Source organism: Pristiophorus japonicus, chromosome 30, assembly GCF_044704955.1.
Source record: "Pristiophorus japonicus isolate sPriJap1 chromosome 30, sPriJap1.hap1, whole genome shotgun sequence".
In the NCBI taxonomy this organism is placed as follows: domain Eukaryota; kingdom Metazoa; phylum Chordata; class Chondrichthyes; family Pristiophoridae; genus Pristiophorus; species Pristiophorus japonicus.
The window spans coordinates 4,522,274-4,538,063 of NC_092006.1; the positions used below are offsets into that span (position 1 = coordinate 4,522,274).

The 15,790-nt window shown below is 55.4% G+C and overlaps 1 protein-coding gene across 1 annotated transcript in view; it reads left to right on the top strand.

Annotated features, from left to right (window-relative positions):
• The first annotated feature begins 5,708 nt into the window (after nucleotides 1–5,708).
• LOC139240090 (secretory carrier-associated membrane protein 3-like) overlaps nucleotides 5,709–15,790 on the top strand; it is a 35,512-nt gene continuing 25,430 nt past the window's right edge. The window contains exon 1 of the mRNA XM_070868466.1: nucleotides 5,709–5,930. Within this exon, the coding sequence (XP_070724567.1) occupies nucleotides 5,877–5,930 (54 nt within the window). The 5' untranslated portion in view covers nucleotides 5,709–5,876. The remainder of the gene's footprint in view (nucleotides 5,931–15,790) is intronic.

Consider the following 15,790-nt stretch of genomic DNA (forward strand, 5'->3'; position numbering starts at 1 on the left):
ACTCAGATTAGGAGATCAAAACTGAACACAATATTCCAAGTGAGGCCTCACCAAGGCCCCGTACAACTGCAGTAAGACCTCCCTACTCCTATACTCAATCCCCTCGCTATGAAGGCCAACATACCATTTGCCTTCTTCACCGCCTGCTGTACCTGCATGCCAACTTTCAATGACTGATGAACCATGACACCCAGGTCTTGTTGCACCTCCCCTTTTCCTAATCTGCCGCCATTCAGATAATATTCTGCCTTTGCGTTTTTGCCCTCAAAGTGGATAACCTCACATTTATCCACATTATACTGTATCTGCCATGCAGTTGCCCACTCACCTAACCTGTCCAAGTCACCCTGCAGCCTCTTAGCATCCTCCTCACAGCTCACACCGCCACCCAGCTTAGTGTCATCTGCAAACTTGGAGATATTATACTCAATTCCTTCATCTAAATAATTAATGTATATTGTAAATAGCTGGGGTTCCAGCACTGAGCCCTGCAGCACTCTACTAGTCACTGCCTGCCATTCTAAAAAGGACCCATTTATCCCGAGTCTCTGCTTCCTGTCTGCCAACCAGTTCTCTATCCACGTCAGTACATTACCCCCAATACCATGTGCTTTAATTTTGCACACCAATCTTTTGTGTAGGACCTTGTCAAAAGCCTTTTGAAAGTCCAAATACACCACATCCACTGATTCTCCCTTGTCCACTCTACCAGTTACATCCTCAAAAAACTCCAGAAGATTTTGTCAAGCATGATTTCCCTTTCATAAATCCATGCTGACTTGGACCGATCCTGTCACTGCTTTCCAAATGTGTTGCTATTTCATCTTTAATAATTGATTCCAACATTTTCCCCACTACTGATGTCAGGCTAACCGGTCTATAATTCTCCATTTTCTCTCTCCCTCCTTTTTTAAAAAGTGGTGTTACATTAGCTACCCTCCAGTCCATGGGAACTGATCCAGAGTCGATAGACTGTTGGAAAATGATCACCAATGCATCCACTATTTCTTGGGCCACTTCCTTAAGTACTCTGGGATGCAGACTATCAGGCCCCGAGGATTTATTGGCCTTCAATCCCATCAATTTCCCTAAAACAATTTCCCGTCTAATAAGGATTTCCTTCAGTTCCTCCTTCTCACTAGACCCTCGGTTCCCTAGTATTTCCAGAAGGTTATTTTTGTCTTCCTTCATGAAGACAAACCAAAGCATTTGTTGAATTGGTCTACCATTTCTTTGTTCCCCATTATAAATTCACCTGAATCTGACTGCAGGGGACCTACGTTTGTCTTCACTAATCTTTTTCTATTCACATATCTATAGAAGCTTTTGCAGTCAGTTTTTATGTTCCCGGCAAGCTTCCTCTCATACTCCACTCTCATTTTCCCACTCCTAATTAAACCCTTTGTCCCCCTTTGTTGAATTCTAAAGGGGTCAGGAGGATGGGGTTAGGGGTCAGGAAGATGGGGTTAAAGGTCAGGAGGATAGGGTTAGGGGGTCAGGAGGACTGACTGCGATCTCGGTTGTGCCTTTCCGCCCTGGGGGCTTGTAGCACAGACGCAAAGAAATTAGAGGGGGCTCCAGGTCCGGGGTGCGATGGGGAAACAGGTCCTCTGCCCAAATGAGGAATGAGAAACTCAGGGTCAGAGCAGTGACTGACGCTGTTGACTTCCAGCCCTTGGACTGAATGTGAACACTGCCGCTGGGCTCTCCCGCAGTCCATGGGGTCGAGATTGATCCTGTACTCCAGGGGTAGGCTGGAATTCACAGCGGCAACATTGCTCAGCCCGGCAAATAACCCGAAAATAACTCTCCTGACGAACAGATGGAGAGAGTGTGGGATTCCCGGCCACACAGTCAGAGTCTGTGAGGAGCACCACTTTTCAATAATGGCCTCCTGAGCTCACTCACCTCCTGTTTCTAAGCTGTGCTCGTCCAGTAACTTGCTGCAGCTTTTGGCTTCTGTGTATTGTTTAACCGGGAAAATAAATCTCACTCCTGCTGTTAGCCTGCATGGACATTTACCCTCCTCATTCTGCAGCGGCCGCCTGATCCTGGGGTTCATTGCGGGTCGCAATGGGGGAGGGGAGTCTGGGAGGGGGACGGGAGAAGGCGTGTCTGGGTGGAGGAGGGGGAGAGGGATGTCTGGGTGGGGGAGGGGATGTGGGTGGGGAGAGAGGGGGTGGGGGAGGAGGAGAGGGGGGTGAGGGAGGGGTCTGTGAGTGGGGGAGGGGGATCTGGGTGTGGGGGAAGGGGGAGGGAGTTTGGGTGCGGGAGACGGAGTGGGGGTATGGGTGCGGGGAAGGGCAGGGTCTGGGTGGGGGAGAGGAATGTCTGGGTGGGGAGGGGGCGAGGGGGGTCTGGGTGGGGGAGGGGGGTGTGGGTCTGGGTGGGGGAGGGGAAGAGGGGTGTCTGGGTGGGGGAGAGGGGGATCTGGGTGGGTGGGGGGGGGGGAGGGGGGTCTGGGTGGGGGAAGGGGAGTTGGGGTCTGGGTGGGTGAAGTGGAGAGGGGGGTCTGGGTTGGGGTCTGGGTGGGAGAGGGGGGTTCTGGGTGGGGGAGGGGGAGGTGGGGTCTGGGTGGGTGCGGAGGAGAGGGGGGTCTAGGTGGGAGTGGGGGAGGGGGGTGTGGGTCTGGGTGGGGGAGGGGGAAGAGGGGTGTCTGGGTGGGGAAGAGGGGGATCTGGGTGGGTGGGGGGGGAGATGGTCTGGGTTGGGGAGGGGGGTCTGGGTGGGGGAGGGGGAGGTGGGGTCTGGGTGGGTGCGGAGGAGAGGGGGGTCTAGGTGGGCGTGGGGGAGGGGGTGTGGGTCTGGGTGGGGGAGGGGGAAGAGGAGTGTCTGAGTGGGGGAGGGGGGTCGGGTCGGTGGGAGAGGGGGGTCAGGGTGGGGGAGGGGGAGGTGGGGTCTGGGTGGGTGAGGAGGAGAGGGGGGTCTGGGTGAGGGTGGGGGTCTGGGTGGGGGAGGGGGAGGTGGGGTCTGGGTTGATGCGGAGAAGAGGGGGGTCTAGGTGGGGGAGGGGAGGGCGAGTGGGGTCTATGTGGGGGGAGGAGGGTCTGGGTGGGGGAGGGGGTCTGGGTGGGAGAGGGGGGTCTGGGTGGGGGAGGTGGGGTCTGGGTGGGGGTGGGGAGGGCGAATGGGGTCTATGTGGGGGGAGGGGGGTCTGGGTGGGGGAGGGGGTCTGGGTGGGAGAGGGGGGTCTGGGTGGGGGAGGGGGGTCTGGGTGGGGGAGGGGAGGGTGAGTGGGGTCTATGTGGGGGGGAGAGGGTCTGGGTGGGGGAGAGGGAGAGGAGGGTCTAGGTGGGAGAGGGGGGTCTGGGTGGGGGTGGGGGAGAGGAGGGTCTGAGTGGGGGAGAGGGGGGTCTAGGTGGGAGAGGAGGAGTGGGGGGTCTGGGTGGGGGAGAGGGAGAGGAGGGTCTGGGTGGGGGAGGAGGAGAGGGGGGTCTGGGTGGGGGTGGGGGAGAGGAGGGTCTGGGTGGGGGAGGGGGGTCTGGGTGGGGGAGAGGGAGAGGAGGGTCTGGGTGGGGGAGGAGGGTCTGGGTGGGAGAGGGGGGTCTGGGTGGAGGAGAGGGGGGTCTGGGTGGGGGTGGAGGAGAGGGGGGTCTGGGTGGGGTGGGGGAGAGGAGGGTCTGGGTGGGGGAGAGGGAGAGGAGGGTCTAAGTGGGAGAGGAGGAGAGGAGGGTCTGGGTGGGGGAGGAGGAGAGGGGGGTCTGGGTGAGGGAGAGGAGGGTCTAGTTGGGAGAGGGGGGTCTGGGTGGGGGAGGAGGAGAGGAGGGTCTGGGTGGGGGAGGAGGAGAGGAGGGTCTGGGTGGGAGAGGGGGGTCTGGGTGGGGGAGGAGGAGAGGGGGGTCTGGGTGGGGAGAGGAAGAGGAGGGTCTGGGTGGGGGAGGGAGGTCTGGGTGGAAGAGGGGGGTCTGGGTGGAGGAGAGGGGGGTCTGGGTGGGGGAGAGGAGGGTCTGGGTGAGAGAGGGGGGTCTGGGTGGAGGAGGAGGAGACTGGGGTCTGGGTGGAGGAGAGGAGGGTCTAGGTGGGAGAGGAGGAGAGGGGAGTCTGGGTGGGGGAGAGGGAGAGGAGGGTCTGGGTGGGGGAGAGGAGGGTCTAGGTGGGAGAGGGGGGTCTGGGTGGGGGAGGAGGAGAGGAGGGTCTGGGTGGGGGAGGAGGAGAGGGGGGTCTGGGTGGGGGAGAGGGAGAGGAGGGTCTGGGTGGGAGAGGAGGGTCTGGGTGGGAGAGGGGGGTCTGGGTGGGGGAGAGGGGGGTCTGGGTGGGGGAGAGGGGGGGTCTGGGTGGGGGAGAGGAGGGTCTGGGTGGGAGAGGTGGGTCTGGGTGGGGGTGGGGGAGGAGGAGACTGGGGTCTGGGTGGGGGAGAGGAGGGTCTAGGTGGGAGAGGAGGAGAGGGGGGTCTGGGTGGGGGAGAGGGAGAGGAGGGTCTGGGTGGAGGAGAGGGGGGTCTGGGTGGGGGAGAGGGAGAGGAGGGTCTGGGTGGGGGAGAGGAGGGTCTGGGTGGGGGAGGTGGCGAGGAGGAGACTGGGGGGTCTGGGTGGGGGAGGATGGTCTGGGTGGGGGTGGGGGAGGAGGAGACTGGGGTCTGGGTGGGGGAGAGGGAGAGGAGGGTCTGGGTGGGGGAGGGGGGTCTGGGTGGGAGAGGGGGGTCTGGGTGGGGGAGGAGGAGAGGGAGGTCTGGGTGGGGAAGAGGGAGAGGAGGGTCTGGGTGGGGGTGGGGGAGGAGGAGACTGGGGTCTGGGTGGGGGAGAGGAGGGTCTGGGTGAGGGAGGAGGAGAGGGGGGTCTGGGTGGGGGACGGGGGTCTGAGTGGGGGTGGGGGAGGAGGAGACTGGGGTCTGGGTGGGAGAGGGGGGTCTGGGTGGGGGAGGAGGAGAGGGGGGTCTAGGTGGGGGAGAGGGAGAGGAGGGTCTAGGTGGGAGAGGGGGGTCTGGGTGGGGGAGGAGGAGAGGGGGGTCTAGGTGGGAGAGGGGGGTCTGGGTGGGGGTGGGGGAGGAGGAGACTGGCGTCTGGGTGGGAGAAGGGGGTCTGGGTGGGGGAGAGGAGGGTCTGGGTGGGAGAGGGGGGTCTGGGTGGGGATGGGGGTGGGGGAGGAGAGGGGGGTCTAGGTGGGGGAGAGGGAGAGGAGGGTCTAGGTGGGAGAGGGGGGTCTGGGTGGGGGTGGGGGAGGAGGAGACTGGGGTCTGGGTGGGAGAGAGGAGGGTCTAGGTGGGAGAGGAGGAGACTGGGGTCTGGGTGGGAGAGGGGGGTCTGGGTGGGGGAGGAGGAGAGGAGGGTCTAGGTGGGGGAGAGGGAGAGGAGGGTCTAGGTGGGAGACTGGGGTCTGGGTGGGAGAGGGGGGTCTGGGTGGGGGAGGAGGAGAGGAGGGTCTAGGTGGGAGAGGGGGGTCTGGGTGGGGGAGGAGGAGAGGAGGGTCTAGGTGGGAGACTGGGGTCTGGGTGGGGGAGAGGAGGGTCTGGGTGGGGGAGGAGGAGAGAGGGTCTGGGTGGGAGAGGGGGGTCTGGGTGGGGGTGGGGGTGGGGGAGGAGGAGACTGGGGTCTGGGTGGGAGAGAGGCTTCAATTCTTCTGGAAATTTCTGCCCTGAGGGGGCACTGCCAGGTGCGGTGGGCGTGGTCTCAGCGCGCGGTGGGATGGGCGTGGTCTCAGTGGGGCGGAGTCTGTGCGGCAACGGTGCGGCTGTGGGCGGAGTCGGTGCGGGTGTGGGCAGTCAGTGGGCGGAGTCGGTGCGGGTGTGGGCGGAGTCGGTGCGACTGTGGGCGGAGTCTAGGCCCGGGACGCTCGAGCGCGGCGGCGGTGCTTGAGGGTGAAGCGGCTCCAACTGTCCCCGGCCTCTCCCGCCCCGCTCCCCCGGGCCTTCTCCCCCGGGCTCCAGCCCCCACACCGTCATGGAGCGCCCGGCCGACTGCAGCTCCTACCCGGAGACCATCAACCCGTTCGAGGTAGGCCCCGGGCCCCGGGGGCGGGGGGGGAGCGGTACTGAGGGAGAGCCGCACTGTCGGAGGGGCAGTACTGAGGGAGCGCCGCACTGTCGGAGGGGCAGTACTGAGGGAGCGCCGCACTGTCGGAGGGGCAGTACTGAGGGAGTGCCGCACTGTCGGAGGGGCGGTTCTGAGGGAGAGCCGCACTGTCGGAGGGGCGGTACTGAGGGAGCCCCGCACTGTCGGAGGGTCAGTACTGAGGGTGCGCCGCACTGTCGGAGGGGCAGGACTGAGGGAGCCCCGCACTGTCGGAGGGGCGGTACTGAGGGAGCCCCGCACTGTCGGAGGGGCGGTACTGAGGGAGCCCCGCACTGTCGGAGGGTCAGTACTGAGGGAGCCCCGCACTGTCGGAGGGGACGTCTTTCGGATGAGACATTAAACCGAGGCCCCGTCTGCCCTCTCGGGTGGATGTAAAAGATCCCGGGGTCACTATTGGAAGAAGAGCAGGGGAGTTCTCCCCGGTGTCCTGGGGCCAATATTTATCCCTCAACCAGCATCACTAAAACAGATGATCCGGGTCATTATCACATGGCTGTGTGTGGGAGCTTGCTGTGCGCAAATTGAGCTGCTGCGTTTCCCACATTACAACAGTGACCGCGCTCCAAAAGTAGTTCATTGGCTGTAAATGGGGTTTGGGATGTCTAGTGAGGTGGGTGCGAGACTTTTTTTATTTGAGGTGGGACGGACAAGCGAGCCATCATCTAGAATCCCATCCGAGCGGGAAATGATCCTTCGGCGACAAGGACGAGAGTCGGCAGCGCAGTCCAGGTGCCGGAAGGGGAAGACACGCCCGAATGGCTTATTCAAGGATTAAGTTACGAGCAGGGGTTTGCACGGACCTGGCCTGGTACTCCCCCGAGTGTAGAAGATTAAGCGGGTGATCTGGTCGAGGTGTTGAAGTGTCATTTACAAGGTTTGATAGGACGGTTAAATGGGTAGGCAGTGTCCGTGAGAGGGAGGGGAGCGTGTACATGGGCTACGCGAGGAGATTAACAGCAACGACGTGTATTCATATAGCGCCTTTAACATCGTGAAACGTCCCAAGGTGCCCCACAAGGATCATTCTGAGGCACAAAATTTGACACCCGAACCGCACAAGGAGAAATTAGCACAGGTGACCAAAAGCTTGGTCGAAGATCAGCCATGATCTTATTGAATGGCGGAGCAGGCTCGAGGGGCCAAATGGCCGACTCCCGCTCCTACTTCTTATGTAAGAGGTATGTTTTAAGGAGCATCTTGAATGAGAAAAGAGAGGCGGAGAGGTTTAGGCAGGGAGTTCCAGAGCTTGGTCTGGTTGCACTTCCCCTTTTCCTAATCTGCCGCCATTCACTTAATAGTCTGCCTTTGAGTTTTTGTCCTCAAAGTGGATAACCTCACATTTATCCACATTATACTACATCTGCCGTGCATTTGCCCACTCACCTAACCTGTCCAAGTCACCCTGCAGCCTCTTAGCGTCCTCCTCACGGCTCTCACCGCCACCCAGCTTGGTGTCATCAGGAAATGCTGGAATTACTCAGCGGGTCAGGCAGCGTCAGTGGAGCGAGAAACTGTGAACGTTTCAGGACGATGGCCTTTAGTCGGTGCGTTGTGTGCTGCAAGACTCTGAGGCTGCAATGTGGTGATTTGCAATGTTCCAGAGGATAGGGTGATGGAGCCTCACTGACAGCAGCTATAGCATTCGCACTGTGGGCCGCTGATCTTGGTTGACCCCTGGGGGGGCGGGGGGGGGTGTGGGGGTGAGGGTGGTGCGGGGAGGGTGGAAATGGAAGAGTGAAGCAGAGAAAATGCTGACATTGGGGCAGTTGTGCGGTCGGTGATTGGAGTGTGGGATGATACAGCATGAAGACCATCGGCGGCAGGTTGGGGCCACAAAAGGAGTGGGGTTCGGTGGCCCCTGGGCCAAGGTACAGTGCGAGCCAGTGCAGGAGGGCGACGGCAGCGAAGAGGGACGTAACCAAGGTCCAGGTCGCTGATTGGAGCGTGGGCAGGTACAGCAGGAGCGGCGAGGTTGGGGGCAAAGGAGCAGCGAGAGATTGTAGAGGGGCGTAATCGGGGCCCAGAAGAGGCGAGGGACCCAGGGGCAGCACGGGCCCAGCCCACACTGTGCGCTATGTGTGCGCGCACTAGGTCCGTGCAGCAGAGCTGGTCTCCAGTCGTCCTGGTTAACCCTTGCCACTGGACCAAGACCTAGCTCTGTCAAGCCCGTGTGGTGGTATCTTCCACCCTTCAGAATGTAGTTCGGGATCTGGAATATTGGGTCCTTCATTGGAACACCTGTGAACTCATCCTTTTTTGGCGTGGAAGCAAGTCATCCTCGTTTCGAGGGCCCGCCTATGATGACGATGGGTGGTCGGTGTTTGGGGGGGGGGGGGGGGGGGTTGGGGCGAAGGGCAGCTCCGGCTATAAGAATATAATAAATAGGAGCATGAGTAGGCCATACGGCCCCTTGAGCCTGCTCCGCCATTTAATAAGATCATGGCTAATCCGATCATGGACTCGGCTCCACTTCCCTGCCCGCTCCCCATAACCTCTTATCGTTTAAGAAACTGACTATCTCTGTCTTAAACTTATTCAGTGTCCCAGCTTCCACAGCTCTCTGAGGCAGCGAATTCCACAGATATATTGCATGGTCCCCGCGATCACGCAGTGTTTGTGGCTTGTTGGCGAGGCGCTGCTTCAAACTATTTCTCTGGAGGAAGCGCTGCTTTTGGGAGGTGAAGCTTGAACTGTGTCCAACACTGGTTAGGCCACAGCTGGAGTACTGTGTGCAGTTGTGGTCACCGCATTACAGGAAGGACGTGATTGCACGAGAGAGGATGCGGAGGAGATTCATCAGGGTGTTGCCAGAACTTAGAATTTTAGCGATGAGGAAAGATTGGATAGGCTGGGGTTGTTTTCTTTGGAACAGAGGAGGCTGAGGGGAGACCTGATTGAGGTGTATAAAATGTTGAGGGGCCTGGATAGAGTGGATAGGACGGACCTGTGTCCCTTAGCAGAGGGGTCAACAACCAGGGGGCATGGATTGAAAGTAATTGGGGGGAGGTTTTGAGGGGAAATGTCTTCACCCAGAGGGTGGTGGGGGTCTGGGGGGGAACTCACTGCCTGAAAGGGTGGTAGAGGCAGAAACCCTCACCACATTTAACAAGTACCTGAAGTGCTGTAACCCACAGGGCTACGGACCGAGAGCGGGAAAGTGGGATTAGGCTGGGTGGCTCTTTGTCAGCTGGCGTGGACACGATGGGCCGAAATGGCCTCCTTCCGTGCTGTAAATCTCTGATTCTATGATTTCTGAGGTTAAAACTGATAGTTAAAACAAAACGTACAAGGAACATCCTGTCCTGTGATCTCAATTATCAGATGTTTTTGAAAAAGACCTTGTTAGTATTAAATAAAACAGAACATGAGATTGTTCTCTAACACTGGATAGTGATCAGGAGCAGGAACCCTGGCTGATTTTCCCTCGTTCCCACCCAGGGATCATTGGGCAGTGATCAGGAGCAGGAACCCTGGCTGATTTCCCCTCTTCCCTCTTACCCAGGGGTCACTGGGCAGTGATCAGGAGCAGGAACCCTGGCTGATTTCCCCTTTCCCTCTTACCCAGGGGTCACTGGGCAGTGATTAGGAGCAGGAACCCTGGCTGATTTCCCCTTTCCCTCTTACCCAGGGGTCACTGGGCAGTGATCAGGAGCAGGAACCCTGGCTGATTTCCCCTCGTTCTCACCCAGGGGTCACTGGCACAGGCTGCTGTTGGAGCCTGGCATTCGACTGATCTGTGTTGCCCCACACAGTGCAGTCACACACTGAACAAATAGAGTAAGTGACCATCAACAGCTCCTAGTCTGAGGAGAAAGCAATAGTTGTCATGTCATGCAGTCCTGCAGGAAGTGGTTTATGTGCTGTCTGAGGGTTCTGTGTAATGATGGATGAATCAATGTTAGCCTCGTTCACAGACACTCGCTGTATCAGCAGTTTTGCATTTCTCAAAAGATCTGGGGTCCCGGATATGTGCAAGTTACTGCAGGGGCAGCGGATAAAGCTCACGGACTCAATACACCAAAGTGAGGCAGTGTTATTAGTACAGGGCTAATACACTTATTCTTTGATATGGTACACAGTAAAGCTCCCTCTACACTGTCCCATCAAACACTATCCAGGCAGGTACAGCACGGGGTTAGATACAGAGTAAAGCTCCTTCTACAGTGTCCCATCAAACACCCCCAGGGCAGGTACAGCACGGGGTTAGATACATAGTAAAGCTCCCTCTACACTGTCCCATCAAACACTCCCAGGGCAGGTACAGGGGTTTAGATACAGAGTAAAGCTCCCTCTACACTGTCCCCATCAAATACTCCCAGGGCAGGTACAGCACGGGGTTAGATACAGAGTAAAGCCTTCTCTTCATAGGGACCCTAACAGCCAGCAGAGAGGAGAGACGTCTGTGTCGTCAGTCAGAGTGGGGGAGACGTCAGTGTCTGGTCTGGGTGACTCTGGCCCTGTGTTATGAGCGCAGCCAGAGTGGAGTGAGGTTTTACACAAGAACATCAGAAATAGGAGCAGGAGTTGGCCATTCGGCCCTTCGAGCCTGCTCCGCCATTCAATAAGATCGCGGCTGATCTGATCCTGGACTCAGCTCCACTTCCCCGCCCGCTCCCCATAACCCTTCGCTCCCTTATCACTCAAAAATCTGTCTATCTCCACCTTAAATATATTCAATGACCCAGCCTCCACAGCTCTCTGGGGAAGAGAATTCCACAGATTTACAACTCTCAGAGAGAAGAAATTCCTCCTCATCTCCGTCTTAAATGGGTGACCCCTTATTCTGAAACTATGTGCCCCCTAGTTCTAGTCTCCCCTACGAGGGGAAACATTCTCTCTGCATTTACCCCCTCAGAATCTTATACGTTTCAATAAGATTGTCCCTCATTCTTCTAAACTCCAATGAGTACAGGCTCAACCTTTCCTCATAAGACAACCCCCTCATCTCAGGAATCAACCTTGTGAACCTTCTCTGAACAGCCTCCAATGCAAGTATATCCCTCCTTAAATACGGAGACCAAAACTGCACGCAGTACTCCAGGTGTGGCCTCACCAATACCCTTATAACTGTAGCAGGACTTCCCTACTTTTATACTCCATCCTTTTGTATGGCTCAGAGACGTGGACCATGTACAGTAGACACCTCAATTCGCTGGAGAAATACCACCAACGATGTCTCCGCAAGATCCTGCAAATCCCCTGGGAGGACAGACGCACCAACATCAGCGTCCTCGACTAGGCCGACATCCCCAGCATCGAAGCACTGACCACACTTGATCAGCTCTGCTGGGCGGACCACATTGTCGGCATGCCTGACACAAGACTCCCAAAATATGATGTGATTGGGATTACGGAGACGTGGCTCCAGGATGATCAGGGCTGGGAACTCAACATCCAGGGGTATTCAACATTCAGGAAGGATAGAATAAAAGGAAAAGGAGGTGGGGTAGCATTGCTGGTTAAGGAGGAGATTAAGGCAATAGTTAGGAAGGACATTAGCTTGGATGATGTGGAATCTATATGGGTAGAGCTGCAGAACACCAAAGGGCAAAAAACTTTAGTGGGAGTTGTGTACAGACCTCCAAACAGTAGTAGTGATGTTGTGGAGGGCATCAAACATGAAATTAGGGGTGCGTGCAATAAAGGTGCAGCAGTTATAATGGGTGACTTTAATATGCACATAGATTGGGCTAACCAAACTGGAAGCAATACGGTGGAGGAGGATTTCCTGGAGTGCATAAGGGATGTTTTTTTAGACCAATATGTCGAGGAACCAACTAGGGGGGAGGCCATCTTAGACTGGGTGTTATGTAATGAGAGAGGATTAATTAGCAATCTCGTTGTGCGAGGCCCCTTGGGGAAGAGTGACCATAATATGGTGGAATTCTGCATTGGGATGGAGAATGAAACAGTTAATTCAGAGACCATGGTCCAGAACTTAAAGAAGGCTAACTTTGAAGGTATGAGGCGTGAATTGGCTGGGATGGATTGGCGAATGATACTTAAGGGGTTGACTGTGGATGGGCAATGGCAGACATTTAGAGACCGCATGGATGAACTACAACAATTGTACATTCCTGTCTGGCATAAAAATAAAAAAGGGAAGGTGGCTCAACCGTGGCTATCAAGGGAAATCAGGGATAGTATTAAAGCCAAGGAAGTGGCATACAAATTGGCCAGAAATAGCAGCGAACCTGGGGACTGGGAGAAATTTAGAACTCAGCAGAGGACGACAAAGGGTTTGATTAGGGCAGGGAAAATGGAGTATGAGAAGAAGCTTGCAGGGAACATTAAGACGGATTGCAAAAGTTTCTATAGATATGTAAAGAGAAAAAGGTTAGTAAAGACAAACGTAGGTCCCCTGCAGTCAGAATCAGGGGAAGTCATAACGGGGAACAAAGAAATGGCGGACCAATTGAACAAGTACTTTGGTTCGGTATTCACGAAGGAGGACACGAACAACCTTCCGGTTATAAAAGGGGTCGGGGGGTCTAGTAAGGAGGAGGAACTGATGGAAATCCTTATTAGCCGGGAAATTGTGTTGGGGAAATTGATGGGATTGAAGGCCGATAAATCCCCAGGGCCTGATGGACTGCATCCCAGAGTACTTAAGGAGGTGGCCTTGGAAATAGTGGATGCGTTGACAGTCATTTTCCAACATTCCATTGACTCTGGATCAGTTCCTATGGAGTGGAGGGTAGCCAATGTAACCCCACTTTTTAAAAAAGGAGGGAGAGAGAAAACAGGGAATTATAGACCGGTCAGCCTGACATCGGTAGTGGGTAAAATGATGGAATCAATTATTAAGGATGTCATAGCAGTGCATTTGGAAAGAAGTGACATGATAGGTCCAAGTCAGCATGGATTTGTGAAGGGGAAATCATGCTTGACAAATCTTCTGGAATTTTTTGAGGATGTTTCCAGTAGAGTGGATAAGGGAGAACCAGTTGATGTGGTATATTTGGACTTTCAGAAGGCGTTCGACAAGGTCCCACACAAGAGATTGATGTGCAAAGTTAGAGCACATGGGATTGGGGGTAGTGTACTGACATGGATTGAGAACTGGTTGTCAGACAGGAAGCAAAGAGTAGGAGTAAATGGGTACTTTTCAGAATGGCAGGCAGTGACTAGTGGGGTACCGCAAGGTTCTGTGCTGGGGCCCCAGCTGTTTACACTGTACATTAATGATTTAGATGAGGGGATTAAATGTAGTATCTCCAAATTTGCGGATGACACTAAGTTGGGTGGCAGTGTGAGCTGCGAGGAGGATGCTGTGAGGCTGCAGAGCGACTTGGATAGGTTAGGTGAGTGGGCAAATGCATGGCAGATGAAGTATAATGTGGATAAATGTGAGGTTATCCACTTTGGTGGTAAAAACAGAGAGACAGACTATTATCTGAATGGTGACAGATTAGGAAAAGGGGAGGTGCAAAGAGACCTGGGTGTCATGGTACATCAGTCATTGAAGGTTGGCATGCAGGTGCAGCAGGCGGTTAAGAAAGCAAATGGCATGTTGGCCTTCATAGCAAGGGGATTTGAGTACAGGGGCAGGGAGGTGTTGCTACAGTTGTACAAGGCATTGGTGAGGCCACACCTGGAGTATTGTGTACAGTTTTGGTCTCCTAACCTGAGGAAGGACATTCTTGCTATTGAGGGAGTGCAGCGAAGGTTCACCAGACTGATTCCCGGGATGGCGGGACTGACCTATCAAGAAATCTGGATCAACTGGGCTTGTATTCACTGGAGTTCAGAAGAATTGAGAGGGGACCTCATAGAAACATTTAAAATTCTGACGGGGTTAGACAGGTTAGATGCAGGAAGAATGTTCCCAATGTTGGGGAAGTCCAGAACCAGAGGTCACAGTCTAAGGATAAGGGGTAAGCCATTTAGGACCGAGATGCGGAGGAACTTCTTCACCCAGAGAGTGGTGAACCTGTGGAATTCTCTACCACAGAAAGTTGTTGAGGCCAATTCACTAAATATATTCAAAAAGGAGTTAGATGAGGTCCTTACTACTAGGGGGATCAAGGGGTATGGCGAGAAAGCAGGAATGGGGTACTGAAGTTGAATGTTCAGCCATGAACTCATTGAATGGCGGTGCAGGCTAGAAGGGCCGAATGGCCTACTCCTGCACCTATTTTCTATGTTTCTATGTAAAACAAGTGCTCTACTCGGGAACTCCTACACGGCAAACGAGCTCCAGGTGGGCAGGGGAAACGTTACAGGGACACCCTCAAAGCCTTCCTGATAAAGTGCAACATCCCCACCGACACCTGGGAGTCCCTGGCCAAAGACCAGTCTGCCCTAAGTGGAGGAAGTGCATCCGGGAGGGCGCTGAACACCTCAAGTCTCATTGCCGAGAGCGTGCAGAAAGCAAGCGCAGGCAGCGGAAGGAGCGTGCGACAAACCTCTCCCACCCTCCCTTTCCCACAACCACTGTCTGTCCCACCTGGGACTGTGGCTCTCGTATTGGACTGTTCAGCCACCTAAGGACTCACTTTGAGTGGAAGGAAGTCTTCCTCGATTTCGAGGGACTGCCTATGACGACTCTATCCTTTTATACTGTGTTGCCGACTGATTTGCGCGCTTCCCCTGGGACCCGCCACTGAACCTCCACCCTGGCTTCCGTTTCTCGATCACCGAGAAGTGAAGCGCGGAGATTGAACAAGCCACAATTCCCCCGGGGGACGCTGCACCAGCTCCGTCTGCCGCGCACAGCCGGCACAGAATTGAGGTACAAGGGATTGTTACTGAGCAAGGTGTTCTCGCTGAACTTCCACACTCAAACGGTGGTGAGTCTTTGGAATTCTCTGCCCCAGAGGGCAGTGGGATGCTCAGTCTCAGTATTTATTCAAGGCTGAGATCGGTAGATTTTGGGAGTCGAGGGGAATCAAGGAATCGGGCGGGAAAGTGGAGTTGAGGTCGAAGATCAGCCGTGATCCCAGAAGGACAAAGTATTATTTAAATGGCGATGGCTTGGGAAGTGTCGATGTACAGAGGGACCTGGGTGTCCCTGTACACCAGTCATTGAAAGCAAACATGCCGGTGCAGCAAGCAGTTCGGAAGGCAAATGGTATGTTGGCCTTCATTGCAAGAGGATTGGAGTACAGGAGCAAGGATGTCTTGCTACAGTTATACAGGGCCTTGGTGAGACCGCATCTGGAGTATTGTGTGCAGTTTGGGTCTCCTTACCTAAGGAAGGATATACTTGCCATAGAGGGAGTGCAGCGAAGGTTCACCAGACTGATTCCTGGGATGGCAGGACTGTTGTATGAGGAGAGATTGGGTCGACTGGGCCTGTATTCACTGGAGTTTAGAAGAATGAGAGGGGATCTCATTGAAAGGTATAAAATTCTGACGGGGTTGGACAGACTGGATGCGGGGAGGATGTTTTCCCCTGGCTGGGAAGTCTAGAACAAGGGGTCACACAGTCTCAGGATACGGGGTAGGAAATTTAGGAGCGAGATGAGGAGAAACGTTCTCACTCAGAGGGAGATGAACCTGTGGAATTCTCGACCACAGAAGGCTGTGGCGGCCAAGTTACTGAATATATTTAAGAGGGAGATCGTTAAATTTCTAGAAACAAAAGGCATCAAGGGGTATGGGGAGAGAGCGGGAATATGGTGTTGAGATAGAGGATCAGCCATGATCATATTGAATGGTGGTGCAGGCTCGAGGGGCCGAATGGCCTACTCCTCCTATTATGTTCTTATGACCCAGATCATCTGACTTAGTGATGTTGGTTGGGGGATAAATGAGGCCAAGAGTGTGAAGGAGGGGGC